Source organism: Podarcis erhardii (genome assembly GCF_964252035.2).
Source record: "Podarcis erhardii genome assembly, chromosome: 5".
In the NCBI taxonomy this organism is placed as follows: Eukaryota; Metazoa; Chordata; class Lepidosauria; order Squamata; family Lacertidae; genus Podarcis; species Podarcis erhardii.
The window spans coordinates 13877738-13897116 of NC_138509.1; the positions used below are offsets into that span (position 1 = coordinate 13877738).

The 19379-nt window shown below is 47.2% G+C and overlaps 1 protein-coding gene across 10 annotated transcripts in view; it reads left to right on the top strand.

The window, feature by feature from the left end:
- Positions 1-19379, top strand: part of PAX2 (paired box 2) — a 138208-nt gene that overhangs the window by 99997 nt on the left and 18832 nt on the right. For all 10 annotated transcript variants that reach the window (XM_081864353.1, XM_081864357.1, XM_081864359.1 and 7 more), the window contains 2 exons: positions 5605-5780; positions 9522-9648. In XM_081864353.1, coding sequence (XP_081720479.1) covers positions 5605-5780; positions 9522-9648 — 303 coding nt within the window. The remainder of the gene's footprint in view (positions 1-5604; positions 5781-9521; positions 9649-19379) is intronic.

Genomic DNA, 19379 nt, shown 5'->3' on the forward strand with positions numbered 1-19379 from the left:
ATATATCACCTCTCGCCGTACGAGGGAGAGCACCATAATCTCTCGCAAATTTAGAGTGACAGATTTGTCAAGATCTGAAGGGCCCTGAATAAATGAAGGGAAAGAGAAGCTTACAGTGGCTTGAGAAAGCTCAGGTTTCAGCTCCTGCAAACAAAGTCACAGTGTACACATGCACATTTCATACACAGGCATGAATGCGCTATGTGGAATTGTAGATACAAAGGTGGCTGTAGCAGATTGCATTAATTAGATTACAGTGCAGTTTGTGCTGCCCAGAATGGAGATGATTTAGCACGCAGGTTCCAAAGCTTTTAGGAGCAATATAACAACAACAACAACAACAACAACAACAAAAGACAGGTAGGTATTTGTGTGTTCGTTATTTCTCTATCTCTGGTGCCATTTGAGTTACCCAGAACCTTTAGTAGACAGGAAGGAATGAGACAGCAACCAAAACAGAAAGAAAACCATTTTATAATTGCTGTTAGCCTTGCCCCCAAGTCACCATTCAATGCCTACTTCATGTTTTGAATTTCATGTATGGGTTGTTTAGGGCAAAGCATGTAAACGACTTGTAGATCTTCATGTATGGTGACTGCAACTGCACATACCTGGAGCATGTGTGACTGTCACCCACATGTGGGTGCTGTCTGGGTGGCAAATTCACCCCCTTTCATCGCAAAGTCATCATAATCAGCTGGGCCTGCAGCTAAACGGGTGGATGACTCTCATCCAAATCTGCTACGTTCAAATCCATAGCCTAGGGGGAGGATCATGGGGTACAGATTGGTGGAGCATTTAAAAATGCAGGCACAAATCAGACCCCAAGACCTAGGGTTGATGTAAATGATTCGATGAGTGCTACCTGAAAGACCTGGCTCTATAGGCGTGTAAGGCCCTAGAATTAGGCTGCTTGGCCATTTCCCACTTTACGCTGGCGTTATTCTGAAGCCTCCAGAGACAGACAAGCGTTTGTTCATTTATGGTACAATAGCCTTCTTGCCAATCAGAAGGGGATGCATACATGTAAATAACTGTATTGCACATGTTGGCTAATGCTACCAGCACTAAGGTCTGCTACTTAATTGGAATATGGCTTGACAATATCTCCTGGGTGGCGAGAATCCCTGCAAGCAGAGGATGGTTTCATTCCCACCCCTTGCTTATTGCTACCTGATGCCCTTGGACAACCATGCTCAAGTTGCCAACTTCCTCCCAGGGCCGGATTTAGCTTTGATGAGGCCCTAAGCTACCGAAGGTAATGGGGCCCTTTATATGTCCAGCTGTCCTTTGTCTACCACAAATTGTCACTGTTTTCTGTTGTTGAATATATGCTATATGGTAAGGGATGCGGGTGGCGCTTTGGGTTAAACCACAGAGCCTAGGACTTGCCAATCAGAAGGTCGGCAGTTCGAATCCCCGCGACGGTGTGAGCTCCCGTTGCTCGGTCCCAGCTCCTGCCAACCTAGCAGTTCGAAAGCACATCAAAATGCAAGTAGATAAATAGGTACCACTCCGGCGGGAAGGTAAATGGTGTTTCCGTGCGCTGCTCTGGTTCGCCAGAAGCGGCTTAGTCATGCTGGCCACATGACTCGGAAGCTGTACGCCAGCTCCCTTGGCCAATAAAGCGAGATGAGCGCCGCAGCCCCAGAGTCGGCCACGACTGGACCTAATGGTCAGGGGCCCCCTTTACCTTTTTATGCCCTATGGTAATTTATGGACCTAATAGGTATCTAAAGCCATTTGCAGATGCAGAATGAAGGCACCCTATATATAGAAATGAGCAAACCAGTGATATTGAAGAGAGCAGGGGCCCATGACTTACATCACAGGAGCCTGTTGCTGTTTGTAGGTTTTATTTTATTTGTTTTTTATCTTATATTTTGAAAATGTATATCCAGGTGTTTTTTTCCTTTACATTTTTTGGGGGCCCCCAAGAGAGTGGGGCCCTAAGCTATAGCTTGTTTAGCTTATATGTAAATCCGGCACTGCTTCCTCCCTATCCCAATGTGGCCTTTGCTCTTTCAAGCCTGCTGTCCTCCGCAGCTTCCCATGTTGATCTTGCCTGAAGAGGTGCTATGATGTGCCCTTCTCTCTGCTCCCTGGGCCCTGATAACCCTCCTGCCTTTTTATCTCCTCCTATCTCCCACAATCGCACAGTGGAGGCTGTTCAATAAATGTAAGCTACTCCTGGCTCACAGGGTGGCGGCGAGGTACGTATTTGAATACATTGATTTGTCCGTTTGTATTTAGTCCTCTGGAGAGAGAGGAAGGGGGCTTGAAGATTTTGGACCAAAACTGGTGACTTTCCAGTGCGCTGTTTCACATGGCAGTCATTTGGGCTTTTTCAGGCCTGCATGTGTGTGGTGGGGAGGAGGACAACCCCCCAAACACGGCTTTCAGACAGTCCGTTCTGGCAAAGCAGTGTGATGTATGGGAAGAGAAGGCAGAATGTCAAACAGACTTTTGAACCTGAAATGTTATATAGATTATTTCTCCCCGTTGTATAGATTAGGTGGAGCGAAATTCATGCTTGTCCAATAACTGTCATTGCCACCCTCCCACTCCTCCTCCTCGACTGCCGCCTAATTCATTTTTAGAGCATCGTCCGCATTCCTCCCCTTGCTTTTCCTTCGGGTTAGGAGCGGCTTGGGCATTGAGGCACCCCGGACGGGGACCTGGCTGGCTCCCAATTGCCTCTGACACCGTGGGGTCGTCTGCATTTCTCCTTGTGGCATGGCTTGAAAGCACGGGTCCGATCGGTTTTCTGCTTGCCTAAGTGCACCAACTCCAAGGGGCAGAGGGGTCTTCAGCCCCCTCTGTGTTTTCTGGCAAGGCCCCTGTGATGTTGAGAAGGAGGAGGAGGAGGAGGAGGAGGAGGCCAAAGGCAGCACTGTTCAGTGGTTGGCTCTTTCTGGGCTCAGCACTTGGCCTCCTCCTGACAATTTGGTGCCACACGTATGACGCCACACATGCATGACATGTGCTGCCCCCACCCCCAATCCTGGATGCAAGATGGTGCCTCTGCGCTTGCCCCAGTCCTTTCCAAGGGAAAACCCACTCTTTAGTGATAGATCGGAACAACAGGCAGTCCAGGGGAAACCTGAATTGTCCTTTGCTCCGAATGAGCACTAAAGAGCAGTTTCCCCGCTGGTTTGGTGGGGGGGGGGCAGCAGGAGAAGAGGAAGTTTGGGAAGCCCTGTGTATCTGCATCCCAGAGACTCTTTGTTTTCAGTCTCCTTTCGCTTGTCCACTGCTGCACCTGTCACCAGAAGTCATGCAACAGCCTAGAATCAGCCATTTTCCTTAAGCTAGACAAAAAATGACTTAGGGATTTATGCCTGTAGTTGCCTAGTAGTCATCATGTGCCAGTCTAGGTTTTTAAAAGCGTTAATATAAGAACAGCCCTGCTGGACCAGGGTCCTAGCCCAACATCCTCACAGAGTCTGATGCCTGTCCCTACCCACAGATACATTTCAGACTTTTTCATATACTGTTTCATGGCCCACTGAGCTGCATAAAAGGTAAAAAAAATACACCTTTCTTTGAACCTTTTCTGAGGACCTATGTTTCCCTAGCTCCTTGATGGTGTTGCTGAGCCATCCCAAGGTACAAACTCTGATCTTAGGCACAAATCTAGAAAAAAATTAAGGATGCCAGCATAAACATGTGCTTGCATGTCTCCCATTGCAATCACTGGGACTTAGAAGGGCTTGTTTTTGACTGGTTTGTGCCCATTATTCCTTCCGCCGACCCTCCTGCTGTGAAGTCTACCTCTGAATAAAGGCATGAGTGGAACCCATGGATTTTGAGCATTTTGGGGGGGTCAGTGATCCCCAAAGCCCACTCTATGGAAATGAGATGAGGAGAGGTAGTTTAGCTCCAACTTCTTCCCCAACCCCCACACTAAATGAGAATGTCGGGGAGGGTGGGGGAGCAAGAGGCTGCAAGCTTGCACTAATCAATATGTAATATTGTCCATGGTCTTACAAGTGATATTGTATTAGGTTACTGTATATAATGCAGTATTGATTATATCATATTGTATAATCACATATAAACTGACATGTATAACAGTCAGGAGGGAAGTGGCCACTACCGTAGGCCACAATGGAGAAGCAAGCTTTTGGACTGCAGGCTCCTTGAGGTAGGGTGCCAAGAGACAAAACTATAATCTCTATAGTTTGGCTGCTGAAGAGATGCTGCTAGAGACCCCCCTGGTTGTCATGGGGAGGAAGAGAACAGTGCAAAGTCCACAACACCCTCACAGACCCGCCGTATCTGTCCAACAAAGCTGTCGTTAACGACAACTTGAAATCTGAATGGCGATTCATCGCTAGGCTTTTGGTGTTGTATCTCTGCAAGCGCAAGCCAGCTTGGAATTGGGGGGGCGGGGTGCTGTCTGAGGTTCCAGATTATTCCCTGCATAGGGAGGCACGCACAAAATCGCACCCTTCCGTGCCTGATAACCGGATGCAGAAGTTGGTGAGGATTGCAATAGACAGAGCCTGACGTGGGAAGGGGATGGGCGATTCCTCAATAAGGAATCAAATGTAATTATTTAGTGGTCTGTTTACCTCGTGACAGTGATGTTGGGGCTTGTTTTGAGATCTCGTCATGGGCAATGCAAATCTACCCCTAAAAAATCTAAATATGGCTGCATACATGTAGTACAAAGCTGTTTTCTATCAAATTTGTCTAGCGTAGGTCAAAGGTGGTATATGAACAACAACTCAAGACCTTAGCCGGACAGAGTGCACATACAAGTAGGATTAAGAAACAGAGAATTTCTGCCCCGGGGCATAGTAAAGTGGAGCTTTTGTGTTCAGGAGGTAGTGCCCAGCTTGGTGTGGACTGCCCAGAGAATTTGATCTGATGCAAAGTGTGTGTGTGTGTGTGTGTGTCTATTTGTGTCACAGACAGAGAGAGAAAGATGTGTAGACTAACAGGACTGCAGGCATGTGGGTTGAGGAGGAGGAATCGCGCCAGCAGCCTTGAGTGTGTGGTTTTTTGTTGTTTTCAGAATGCTCATTAAGTGATTATATGCATTTGGAATATTGTACAAAAGCTGCCCTTATGCAGAGCACTGGAGAGCATTGCTCTGAAAGGCCACTCCTTTCTGTAAAGAGGTACAAATTGTTTGCATCCTGTATTGTTTGCATCCAGGTGTCCTATACTCTCCCCTCACCTCCGCCCCCCCACTTTCTTTCTTTATTTCTTTTTTGCTACATGGTATGTAGATTGGGTGATTATCTATATTAAAGAGTAGGAATAATCAGACTAAGAAACTAAGCCCTAATTCTCCACAGCCCAGATTGCACCAGGCTGATGCAAACAGCCCCAAACACCAAGTGAAACGCCATCTCTAGCACAGAGTACACGTTTGTGCAGACTGGGCTTGGTTCTGAAGCCTCGATGTTGTCCTCTAAAAGGGGTGGACAGCTCGCACAAAGACACTTGGTAATCGGGCCTGGGATCTGGAGCAAACGTCGCCAGGTTCCCAGACCCTCTTGCCCAGACAATTGAGAAGGAGACATTGGGTGCTTTTGGCAAGAGAGAGACGACCCTCACTAATGCCCTGTTATCTCTTCCTGTGTCTCGCAGAAGTATCCGAGGGCTCAGTCCCCAACGGCGATTCCCAGAGCAGTGTGGATAGTTTGCGGAAGCACCTTCGCGCCGACACTTTCACGCAGCAGCAGCTGGAAGCTTTAGATCGGGTCTTCGAGCGTCCTTCTTACCCTGATGTCTTTCAGGCATCAGAGCACATCAAATCTGAGCAGGTGTGGACCCAGCTTGGGCGGGGGGGCAGGGGAGAGAAGCATTTGGGATACATGCAGCTGGAGAAGCTGTTTCACTCCTCCTTACTTCTTGTACTTGCCTTACTCTGCATTTACAGACCTTGAATCGGTTTCCTAATCACCCCTCCCCCCCCAGGGAACTGTAGCTGCGTGAGGGGGGACAGCCATTCAACAAGGCTCTCATGCCCTCCCCGCACTACAGTTCCCAGAATTCTGTGGGGGAAGCCGTGACAGTTAAATTGGCGTGAAACCAACATGAGTTTGTGGTGTAAATGATGTATCCATTTTCACATGCCCACCCTCCCACTTGGCATACTTTTCTTTGTGAGTCCCCACACTCTTTTAAAGCTGGTCATATCTGCATCTGTCTCGAAAGAATGACAGGCAGACAAAAAACTCATTTGAGTCCATGGCATGCACACATCATTTGCTTCCCCAGTTGTCACCACACCATAGCTGTCAACTTACAGATTTGAAAATAAGGGACCAGCAGCCTCAAAAATAAGGGATCAGCAGCCAAAATAAGTGATTTTCAGAGCACAGCTATGTTCAACTTCTGAGCCCCTCCCAGCCAAAGGCAGAAAGCCCAGCCAGCAGCCAAACAAAGCCTCAAGCGGTGGTTCCCACAGCGCAGCAACCCGGCAAAGGGGATGCAGCAAGGAAAACTACCGTCACCTCTCCGCTGGGAAGTGCTGAGCAAAGGCGAGTCCCCAGGCAATGCGGCCGATTTGATCATTCTTAGACTCCTTATTGGGTGAGCAACGCAGCCAAGCAACACAGTTGGAGCCTCCCTCCTCCCTGGCCGGCAGGGAGGGAGGGAGAGGAGCTGTTTCCTTTGAAACCCGGGAAATTAAAGGGACATCATCAATAAGGGACAGCAGCGGGACACGGCGCTGGGATAAGGGACTTTCCCACCAAATAAGGGACAGTTGACAGCTATGCACCACACACTTGTGCAAAACCTGCCTGCATGCTCACACACCCAAGCACACAGAAAGCACATCTCCAACTTTTGAAAGGTGCTGGCGTGCCCACTTTGTGCTTTAAGGTACATGGAAATGCGATGCCGAAATACTAGCATGCAGGCACATTTTCTAGAGAAGTCTTGTGTCTTCTGTAGCTCCCCTCCCCACCAATAGATCGGTTCTTTTCATGCCTCCTTTTGGAAACAGACACACATACTGCTTTCCCATAGTATTGTTTGTACACCTTGAGGCACCTTGGATGATAATGTTGAAGGCAGCCTATAACTCACATCCACACTTACATCACTTTGGGTAACTGCACACTTCCTGCAACGCTCCTCAGACAATCACAGCTACTCAAACACACCATTTAGGCATTTGTGTGAATGCACACACCTTCCCTTTGGTTATTTGATTGTGTAAGGACGCACCCAAAATATGCACACATGCACTCTTGTTTGTGCTCAACAGTTGTGTCCTAAAGATGGCAGTAGTCTATATTTTTCCATCTGGGATACACAAATGAAGGCTACTTTGGAAGATTCAGTTGACCAGATTCTGTGCACATTACGTATAAGACATCAGTGTAATTTTTGTTCTCATTAAGGTCACAGACAGTTAATTCCCTTCCCCGAGTAAGAACTCCAATAGGAGATGTCACAGCTGAGTGTGAAAACAGTATCTCTCGCACAGAGCTGTAGATAGATATTTTCTAAAAGGCTAGTCCTTTGAGTGGGTTTCTTAAAAAAAATATTTAATTGATTTATATACCACCCTTCAATAAGTATTTCCTGGGAAGTTCTCTCTCTCTCTCTCTCTCTCTCTCTCTCTCACACACACACACACACACACACACACACACAAACATACGCACACACAATACATAATGAATAGATGAAACATTTATTGTAAAATCATGATGCAATCTGTAGCATTATTTTATTTTTATCCTCCGAGAATAGAAAAAATGGGTTTCCAAGTCCTATTTTATTATTGTAGAACAGTTATCAGAGGACCTGTAAATTCTCATTCTGTTCCTGTGCATAGTAATACAGGAACGTTAGGTTGCAAAAACAAGGGGTGTGGTGTTGTTGTTGTTTTTAAAAATAATAATGTCAAACTTTAGGCAAGAAGGGTTGAGGAAGCTGAGTCACTGACTAAAATGCTCACCTTTGATTTAACAGACCCTTCAGTTTACAGAGAATTCTTCTTTTGAGTTTCCTAACGGCCAAACAGAGCTTCCTCGTGCCATCTTCCAACTGATGGTGGTGGTGGTGGTTGTGCCCTTGTCAGAGACAGGACACAACCTGTGAGGATTTGATACAGTTCAGCAGGAAGTCCTCCTCTTTCAGTTCAGCCCAGCCAGCAGAAGCTAAGGACTTATCCAGAATGAATGGAGCGTTTTTTCCCTTTGCTTGATGCCAAGCCCAAGCGCTGCTTTGGAAAGCTCTGTCCCTCCTCCAGCTTTACCTGCCTCCCCCAGGCTTGCCTTTTATCCCCCAAGCGGTTTGCCTTTAACACAAAGATCAAAAGTCTTTTTTCAATCACCCCAAGCGGTAAACCAACAATGGGAAGTGAAGGAGAGCTTGGCTTTAGGCTCCTGCTATCCCCGAGTCCCTGAGTTTATTACAATGAATAACCTTTATTTACTTTCATTAGACTATTAAACACCAGCACAGTCATTCTTCCCCCAGAAACTCTGAATGGGGCCCATAAAGCAAATCCAAAGCCTAATTGAGTTCATTTTAATTTCTCTCCGATCACAGCGAATTACTCCAGTGATAAATCAGGGGGCAGCCTCACCCCCAGCAGAAAGCCTAATTTGCAGCTAATTACAAAACTGATTTCTACAGGAAGATCAATACAAGAAGGAATTGGAAATGACTAGGCAATCGCGGCTGGCCAGGGAGGGCGGCAGGAGGAGGGCAGCTCTCTGGGAGCTGGCATGGAAAGCGGGGACAGGGGAAAAAACAAAGCAAAAAGAGCAGAAAATCAGTTTTAATTTAACGTAATATTAATCAGAACAACTTTTCCTGCTTTTTTTTTTCCCTCCTGTAGTCTCTCCGGTTCCCGTGTCTGGTTTGGAGGCTGCCACAATAAAAAGGCAATTACCAGTGCCTTTTGGACAGGGCACCCTTTTCAAATGCAATGAGTTTTCCCCCTCCCACCCTTCTGTTAGCCATGTGGCCTGCCCCCACCCCAATTTCATACCCCAATGCACAAGGGTTGGGGGAAGCAAGAAAGGAAGCTCTTTTAAAATAAATAAAAAAATAAAAAAATGAGAGAGAGAGAGAGAGAGAGAGCGCGCGCGCACCCAAGAACGTCTGTGGGGACGAGCTGATCAGCAAGCAAATCCCACCCTTCCTCCCAATGCAAACACCCCAGAGGACATTTTCTGCCCCTAGCAGAACCTTTTCCTACACTCTGTGGCAAGAACAGTCAAGTTTTCTGAATCTGCCTTTCAAAGAATGAAGGGGATTCTCCCAGCCAAACCTCTATCTTGTAGCATCTGCTGGGGAAACCCAATAGAATCTGGCCAATAAGGGAAAAGGAAATTCATAGGCAAGAGGAGGTGGGCTTTGGGGGGGGGTGCTGGCCAGAGCTTGCCCTTCCTCTGCTTTGTGCCCTCCTTCTTTGCTCCCATCTGTGCAGGGACCGTGTTGCACCTCTTTCTAACTGTCACCCCCTCCTCCCATCTGCCCACTGTTCCCTTCCTTCCAGCCCATCAATAGAGAGCTTTCTTTTCTCTCTTCCCTAGGGTAATGAGTACTCCCTCCCAGCTCTGACCCCTGGTCTTGATGAAGTCAAGTCAAGTCTATCCAGCTCTGCTAACCCAGACCTGGGGAACAACGTGTCAGGACCCCAGACATACCCTGTAGTGACTGGTAAGTTACGAGCGCAGAGGCCGGAGTCAAAAGCTTTTCCTTTCCTATTGTCATTACCCCGCTTCTGCTTTTCCCAAAACCGTGGCATGCTCCCAAAACAGAGAGCCAAGGAAAGGGACCTTGAAAAAGATGGGAAGAAGGAAGGCAGGACTCTGATGGGGGGGGCAGCATTGATTTCCCAGCTGAACCAGTTGGCAGGTGTATTTACTTGATTCACCCCTGTCCTGCCTTTTGGCCCCCTAAAAGGTAAAGGTAAAGGGACCCCTGACCATCAGGTCCAGTCGTGGCCGACTCTGGGGTTGCGGCGCTCATCTCGCTTTACTGGCCGAGGGAGCCGGCATACAGCTTCCAGGTCATGTGGCCAGCATGACTAAACCACTTCTGGCAAACGAGAGCAGCGCACGGAAATGCCATTTACCTTCCTGCTGGAAGTGCCTACTGGCACTTGACGTGCTTTCGAACTGCTAGGTTGGCAGGGGCAGGGACCAAACAACGGGAGCTCACCCCGTCGCGGGGATTCGAACCGCCGACCTTATGATCAGCAAGTCCTAGGCTCTGTGGTTTAACCCACAGTGCCACCCGTGTCCCCTTTGGCCCCCTAGACTCACAGAATAAATAACTAAACGTTAAAATACCAAATGAAGTCATTTGAACACTTTATAAACTTTTTTTAAAAGCACAAAACTCAGCAATAAAATCCAGCCAGCCCACACTGAGCGAAAACTTGCCAAACCATAGCTCATCCAAAAGGCCTTTTGAAACCATAGTCTTAAAAACCATCAGAAGGCTGTGTCTTGGGGAACGAGGGCAGGTGTGCTGTAACTGAGAGAGCCCTGTATTTTTGTGGCCACTGTTGTATTTTCTTCCATTGATATCCCTGCATTCCTTCCATCATGGAAGCCAAGACGGTGCACAGGTGGTCCCTAGGCAGTCACCTCTCCCATCCAGGTACGGAGCATACCCTGGGACTACTGGTTATGATAGCCAGGCATTTGGAGGCAGCATCTAATTAGATCTAGGTATATTTGTTAGAAGGGTGGAGGACATATTGAAGCACATGCTTCCAGAAGTATTCAAGTTCCAAGGTAAGAATTGGCACCTGGCATCTTGCCTAGACAATAGCCAGTCGCCAGATAACAGGCGTTGGGTGCTGTTGATGCCCACTGACAGTTAATGATCTGGGCTGGATCCATGTTCTGCATGGTCTTCTAGAGCAGCCCTACACAGGGCACATTGGTGTTGTTGTCCAAATACAATGTTACCAGAACTCGAATGAAAATGGCCAAGTGACTGCCCTGGCCATGGATGCTACTTAAATATCCTGATGTGAAAGCTGGATTCAGGAGCAAACCCAACTCGCAAAGCTGCTGCTGCTGCTTCAGAGACTGTGACCTCAAGCAGAACTTGAGTCCTCAGGTTACAAGGAGGACTCCTGTCCTTTAGCATCTCCATCTCAAAATGGATTGTTAACCCAGACAATTGCATGCCAAGGCTTTGTGCCTCCCATCACCCCAACCGACTGCATATAGAATAAGGACAGCACACACTTGACTTTGGATTGAATAAGGCCACAGCTTTATTGAATACAAATGGAAGAGGTTTAGCATAGGCATAGGGTGACCATTAAGTTCCGGTCCGCCTGCTGGGTCAATCCGACAAGGAAAACCAGGTGGTTGCTTCATTAGGTCTGCCCCCAAGGCCAGCCCTGTGTCCAAGCCTGCCTAAGGTAAAGGTAAAGGGACCCCTGACCATTAGGTCCAGTCATGGCTGACTCTGGGGTTGCGGCGCTCATCTCGCTTTACTGGCCGAGGGAGCCGGCGTACAGCTTCCGAGTCATGTGGGCAGCATGACTAAGCCGCTTCTGGCGAACCAGAGCAGCACACAGAAATGCTGTTTACCTTTCCGCCGGAGTATTTATCTACTTGCACTTTGATGTGTTTTCAAACTGCTAGGTTGGCAGGAGCTGGGACTGAGCAATGGGAGCTCACCCCATTGCAGGGATTCGAACCGCCGACTGGTCGGCAAGTCCTAGGCTCAGTGGTTTAACCCACAGTGCCACCCGCGTCCCCCAAGCCTGCCTACCATTGGCCAGTCATGCAGGCAGGCTTGAATCCAGCTCCTGATAGGTGCAGGGGTGCTTTCTGCCCCCTCACCTGTTCAGGCAGGATCCCAGCGACCTGAGCCCCCTTGTGGGGCCTGTGTGATGCCACTGCTGACCCATAATGCTGCCTCCCTCACCAGGGAAGGTGAGTGGACTCACTGATCCAGATTGCAATGCAAAGAAGCTACCCCACCACCTGGATTGTATTCAGGTGTCATCAGGAAGCTGACAGCAGCTCATTACAAACCCACCCACAATTTCTCCTTTCATGTTGACTAGCTGTACATAGGAGTGGACTTTTGCATCTTGTGTGGTGAGGAAAGTGCCACAAGTATACTTTATGCATGACAGCCGGACCTTTAACCTTGTGGATGCTGAGCTGAATTTGACTCGCATCGTCTCAAACCACTTATCCCTTCTAGCCAAAATCCTGCTCTTTTAGGCAAATACTTGCATGGCTTGGTACCTCCTGCTATAAAGGGGGGGGGGTGTCACTGTGGGAGGCAGAAACAATATTTCACCCATAACAGGCTCCGAACCTCAGGTAACCTCCTAACACCAATTTCTAATGAGTATTTCTAATGAGTAAATAATGAGCAACACCGCTTGCTTTTTAAACTTGGAAAAAGAGGGCCTGTTTGGGTTTATGAAGGTCATTTCCCATGCTGCATTGTAAAGGACAGACTCTCACAAACTTGCCTTTGTCTGAGAAAGGGTGAATATAGATGACCAGCTTAATTACAACATGATATTTTCTACCATGTGATGGGCTGAACATATGTATTCCTACAAACATTGTTTGATATCATTTGATGGACTGCCCTGCGTCCAGAAGTTAGTGATGTTAGCAAAGATCACCCCCACATGGGTGTTCGGTCTTCTGCCTTAGTGATCATGACTGGTAGATGTTAGGTGAAGAAGGGACAGAATTTCACGACAAGAGTCGCTTAAGAAATGGCCCGCCGTTCCTGTTTTTCCTTCGTATTTTTTTAGATTTCACAATACCAAGTGTTTTTATACTTTGAATGATTTAAACACTTGCCGTTTATGGTTTTCTCCGCCCCCCCCCCTTTACATTTTAGGTGTGTTTCAGTGGGTTTGGGGGGCGGGTATTTTTCCTTACCAAAAACCTGTACTCTTGTTTCTCTAAAGACATGTTAGCTGTCACACCTTGTAACGAGGGTGCTGTGTGTGTTTATCTATGGTTAATCTTGATTATCTTTAGTGTCAAGTGAACTGGGGGTATCCCTCACTTAAAAACAAACCAACAAACCACCAGCAGTAGTTCATATTGCCATGAAATTGAATAGTTTACCTGGCACCGTCATTACTCTCTTTTAGGGGCTGGATTATGTCTGCTTTTTCTCTCAGGCTTTTAAAGATATTTGATTGATTTCTATAATCTCATTGGATCCCTGTTATATGTTTGCTTCCTAAACTTGAACCAAGTCAGACCATTGGTTCATCTACCTTAGCAATGTCTATCCCAGGCATAGGCAACCTTCAGATGTTTTGGACTACAATTCCCATCATCCCTGACCACTGATCCTGTTAGCTAGGGATCATGGGAGTTGTAGGCCAAAACATCTGGAGGGCCAAAGGTTGCCTATGCCTGGTCTACCCTGATTAGGATTTTAGGCAGGGGACAATTCCCATCCCTACCTGGAGATATCAGGGATTGAATCCAGAATGTGCCCATAGACTCGCAACTGTCCATGGAGGTGCAGGTCAACTCTGTGTCCTGGGCAACTATCTACCAGTCCATCTGGTCCACAGGCTGAGACCCTACCTGCCCGCAGACTGTCTTGCCAGAGTGGTGCATGCTGTAGTTATCTCCCGCTTGGACTACTGCAATGCGCTCTACATGGGGCTACCTTTGAAGGTGACTCAGAAACTGCAATTAATCCAGAATGCGGCAGCTGGACTGGTGACTGGGAGTGGCCAGTGGGACCATATAACACTGATCCTGAAAGACCTACATTGGCTCCCAGTATGTTTCCGAGCACAATTCAAAGTGTTGGTGCTGTCCTTTAAAGCCTTAAAAGGCCTTGGCCCAGTATTCCTAAAGGAGCATCTCCACCCTTCGTCCAGCTCTGAGGGCCTTCTGGCGGTTCCCTTCCTGCGAGAAGTAAGGTGACAGGACCTTCTCGGTAGTGGTGCCCATCCTGTCAAATACCCTCCCATCAGATGTCAATGAAATAAACTCTCTAACTTTTAGAAGACATCTGAAGGCAGCCCTGTTTAGGGAAGTTTTTAATGTTTGATGTTTCCTCGTGTTTTTAATATTCTGTTGGGAGCTGTCCTGAGTGGCTGGGGAAGCCTAGCCAGATGGGCGGGGTATAAATATTATTATTATTATTATTATTATTATTATTATTATTATTATTATTATTTTATATATTCTGCATGCAGAGCAGATGCTCTACCACTGATGGTCCTCGCTTCCACAAAACTGCATTGCAGTAGGGGACCCAATCCACTGCTTTACATTTTGGAGGTGCCTAGGTAGACAGTGGTGTCACATTGTGGTGGATTCACTCACATATTGTCTCTGACTGTTTACAACTCACCACTTCATTGTCAAACCCATCTTTCTCCTCTCCCTTCTTTTCTTTTCTTTTCTTTACCTCCGCTCTCCCTTCCGTTCCTGATATTTTTAGTTTGTAAGTCTGGAAGCAGGGCCTGTACCTTGTTTTAATATTATGTTCAGTGCCTGCTGCCAGCACTGTGCTAAATGTAAGAAGAGTAAGAGTCCTGCTGGATAAAAGGCCTTTTGAGTTCAGCATCCTGTTTTTCCCCAGTGACCAACCAGTTGCCTCTGGGAAGCAGGATGAGAATTTTTAACCCTTGCGAGCCACCTTGGGAGAGAGTACTTGTCTGAAAAGCAGAATGAAAATACAGTGGTACCTCAGGTTACATACACTTCAGGTTACATACGCTTCAGGTTACAGACTCCACTAACCCAGAAATAGTGCTTCAGGTTAAGAACTTTGCTTCAGGATGAGAACAGAAATCGTGCTCTGGCGGCGCGGCGGCCCCATTAGCTAAAGTGGTGCTTCAGGTTAAGAACAGTTTCAGGTTGAGTACGGACCTCCGGAACGAATTAAGTACTTAACCCGAGGTACCACTGTATAACATTGATTATTATGTAACACAGAGTTAGTGTTGTCCACTCATTCATTCATACATGGATGGATAGATGGACTGTTTGTACACAACAAACGGAAACAGTTTGTGTGGATAGTATAGATACAGCACCATTTCTCTATGTGTTTTGCCGGCTCTCCAATCCATAGTCTGAGCCTAGGTACATAGAGTTGGTTGGTGCATAGACTCTGTTCACACATTCAGGTGAATGTGTATAGGGCAGGGGTCAAAGAGCACAATTTCTCTAACTTGCTCCATCTCTTCATTTGCACATAGCCAAATAATAGTAGTAGTAGTAATAATAATAATAATAATAATAATTTATTTTTTGTACCCCACCCATCTGGCTGGGTTTCCCCAGCCACTCTGGGCGGCTTCCAACAAAGATTAAAAATACATTAAAATGTCACACATTAAAAACTTCCCTGTGAATGAGTGAATAGACCTAGAGTTGTGCAATATTCTGCTAAAGTTACTTTAAAATGAGGGGAGGCATTCCGATATGGATAGACTTAACTCTTTATCTCGTAACCTGCTTGTAACTATCCCAGGTTTTCCTCAGCTGCTTTGTTTAGAACTCTTACGAGAATCTCCACAGTAACTAAATTGGCTGTAATAGGTATAAAGGTAAAGGACTCCTGGATGGTTAAGTCCAGTCAAAGGCGACTATGGCGTTACAGCGCTTCTCTCGCTTTCCAGCGGAAGGAGCTGGCGTTTGTCCACAGACAGCTTTCCGGGTCATGTGGCCAGCATGATTAAACTGCTTCTGGCACAACGGGACACCATGATGGAAACCAGAGTGCACAGAAATGCCGTTTACCTTCCCGCCACAGCAGTACCTATTTATCTACTTGCACTGGTGTGCTTTCAAACTGCTAGGTTGGCAGGAACTGGGACAGAGCAATGGGAGCTCACCCCGTCGCGGGGATTCGAACTGCCAACCTTCTGATCAGCAAGCCCAAGACGTTCAGTGGTTTAGACCACAGCACCACCCGCTCCCTGGGAGGCCAGCATTGGGCAGGCTTGGGGTAGCTCTGGCATTTATGTCTATGTTAAGCTTCTACAAGTGTTAATAAGTGTATAATATGGGGTTGATTGGGCTGGTCCCCACATAGTTGAGGATTGGGCTTGTGTGGAAACGCTTGCAAGGAGCTGGTCTAGTGCTTGAAAAGACTCCAAGGGTTAAAGATTGTTGCTTTTGTTTTACTCAGAAGCTAGCCTATAGTTGAACCCCTTTGCAAGCTGTAAGGATGGGGTACATTTGTCTCATTGATGGGGGAAATGGTCAAATCCGGTAATGCGATTTCACCCTCAGATTTCACCAGAATCTGCGAAGTAGCTGGGTAAGGGAAGATGTTGATGTTCTTGTAAACTAAGGCATGTGATGTGGGAGAGGAGGGACTGGCAAGGGCTGAGAAAGTGAGATAACAAACCATTTGCCTTCTGAAAAATAGCTGCTGAGACCTCAGGGTCAGAGCGAATGGACAGGCCACTGAAAAAAACAATATAGACCTTGAGGGATTGCGCCCATATACTCACGTCCTATGCAGTTTTGGACGATTTTTGTTCCAGTAGCTTTCCTTTACCCTCACGCACAGTTGTTATGAAAAGAAAGAACTTTTTATCTGAAAGATTAATCTGGGTTTTTCAAAAAAAAAAGTGGTTTTACCCTTGTTATTTTGCGTTAAGGTGTTGCTGCTTAAGCATCTAGAAACTGAAATTTAGTGGAAGATTCAGTCAAGAAGGACTACAATATTTCAAAATGAAAATCAGCCTGTGTGCATCATGAGCATTTTACGGTCAAATGTTTGATCTGGCTGCAGAACTCAGAACATGGCTATTTTCATAGAAACATCAGCTGTATCCCTGGCTGCTTCAGAAAAGAGGCATCCATTTGGATTCTCCCTCAGGAGGCCTCCCAGCAATCCCAAAAGCAGGATAAATGGAGAATATATTCCTAATCTAGATAAGATAGCAATAGGGAGGCAAGGCTTCAATGGTACCCTGGACAGCAGCTTTCCAGGGCTCAGAGCAGAGCTCAGATATTGTTTCAGCAGTAGTTGCCCTGAGAGAGAGGCTTAAATAGGAATTGCAACTCTTTCCCAGTATTTAGCTCTGCCTTCTGTAATGGAAGCCTCTTCATTTAAACACCCCAGCCTGCTTGGGCAGCCTTTGATTCTGACAGAAAAGGGGAAGCTATGATTTTGGTAGAGCATCTGAGCTGGAATCCTTAACTCAGTGATGGGCAACTGAACCTCCTCGGGCCAGAGAGGTTCTGGTTCAATGGACTTCCATTTGCTTCTGTTGCAGTATGTGTTATCGGGACTTAAGGTGATTCCTTCTCCCACTCTGAATCCCTAGCCTAAGTCCCCAGAGAAGAGGAGCCTGACTCCACAGTCATGACAGAGATCTAGATTTCTGTATATCTAGGAGAGTATAGGCCCAGTTTACCTGAAGGAACATCTCCGCCCCCATCATTCAGCCCAGACATTGAGATCTAGCACCAAAGACCTTCTTGTGGTTCCCTCGTTGTGGGAAGTGAAGCTACAGGGAACCAGGCAGAGGGCCTTCTCTGTAGTAGCACCCACCCTGTGGAACGCCCTCCCTTCAGTTGTCAAGGAGATGAGTAACTATATAACTTTTAGAAGACATATGAAGGCAGCCCTGTAGAGGGAAGCTTTTTAATGTGTAATGTTTTATCATGTTTTTATATACATTGGAGGCCACCCAGAGTGGCTGGGGTAATCCAGTCAGATGGGTGGGGTACAAAAAATAAAATTATTATTGTCAGGGGTTCAGGAGCAGAGACACAGGAGATGGAGCAAATGGAGAGTGAGGAGGAGGAATCCGAGGGGGGTGTAGGCAGTGACAGTGGTCAGAGAGATTCCACGAGTCTCTCCAGCGAATTGGAAGATTCACAGAGAGGAGCGCTGATGGCCAGGGCAAGGGGGGTGCCAAGGGGGAAACCCCAGAAGGAAGGGGCCAGCGGGGACTCCCTGAGCAGCAGTTGGAAATCAGGACCAGCTTCCCCACCAGAGCGTAGTGGGGGGGAGGAGTCCCAGGCATCGGGACCAGTCTTCTCACCACCAGCGAGAGGAGATGAGTCAGGATTGACCACGCCTCCATCGGAGAGCGGGGAAACGGTCAAGAGGAAAGTTACCGGCTGGGCGCGCGCGCCAAGTTCAAATGTACAGGCGAGCGGCACAGCAGGTAGCCCGGATAGGGAGCCAGGTCCTAAAGCCCGCCGGAAGGAAAGGCAAGACTCAGGGGGGTCAGCGTCAGAAGAGTCCAGGAGGGAGGAAACCCCAGGGGGCAGAAGGACCCAGAGGAGGAAGGAACAGCGCAGGAGGTGGAGCCGGGCTAGGATCTTAAACTGGTGCGGAAGGGGCAGTGACTCAGAGGGGACTTCGCCGGTCTAGGGCCAAGACGTAGGGCTGCACGCTCTGGGGTTTGAAATGGAAACTAAACTTCAATAAAGACTCTTGTACATTACATCAACCGGGCGTTGGTCCTCTGTGAGCTGGGACCTAGAGGCAGCTCTGACAATTATTATTATTATTATTATTATTATTATTATTATTATTATTATTATTTCACATGCTTTGGATTATCAATGTAGGAAAGATCCCACAAAACATTCCTAAGCCTGAAAGTGATGTAAGAGGAATGAGTGCATACAGCTACTCGTATTTTAACATGAGCTAGCTACAGTGCTTCTTTTCTGGGGGGACTCAGGGGTACGCATACCTCTAAACGTTTTGTGAATCTAAGTTTGGCCTCATTGAGGGGCAGTATTTCAATATGAATAGGGAAATCAGAGTACCACTAAACATTTTTTTCGGGGGGAAAAGCACTGGCTAGCTACATATGCAAATCCTCCCCATGTAACATTCCAGTCACGTGAGTAACCCTATTTTTCCGTGTATAAGACAATGCTTTTTTGTTATCAAAAAGTGTTTAAGATTGGGGGTTGTCTTATACATGGATAGTGCAGAAGGGGGAGGTGCTATTGGTGGCAGCCGCGAGCAAGAAATCGTCAGTGGCGATTGGGTGGGTGATAGTTGGCTGCGGCAAGGCCTGCTGGCGATTGGCTGCTGCAGCAGCAATTGGGCGGGCAATTGGCAGCTGCTGGCGGTGAGCGGGCAGATGATTGGTGGCTTTGGCGAGGCGTGTGATTGGCAGTGGTGGTCAGGTGGTCAGGCGGCTGAGTGATTCCTCAAAAAAGCTCAACAACTCTCAAAAAAGCTCAACCCCCCCCCATTTCCTTAATATAGGGTCCCCAAAATAGGGGTCGTCTTATACATGGGGGTGTGTTATACACGGAATAATACAGTACTTGCAGGTCCTCTTCCCATCTCGTTTTATTAATACATGTCATGGAAGTGGTGTTGATTCATAGATAGAATGATAGACGGAGCGCTTTCAAGGATATTGAGGAGCAGCCATGGTTTGGAATACAGGGCGTGTGCCAATGGGATTGAGA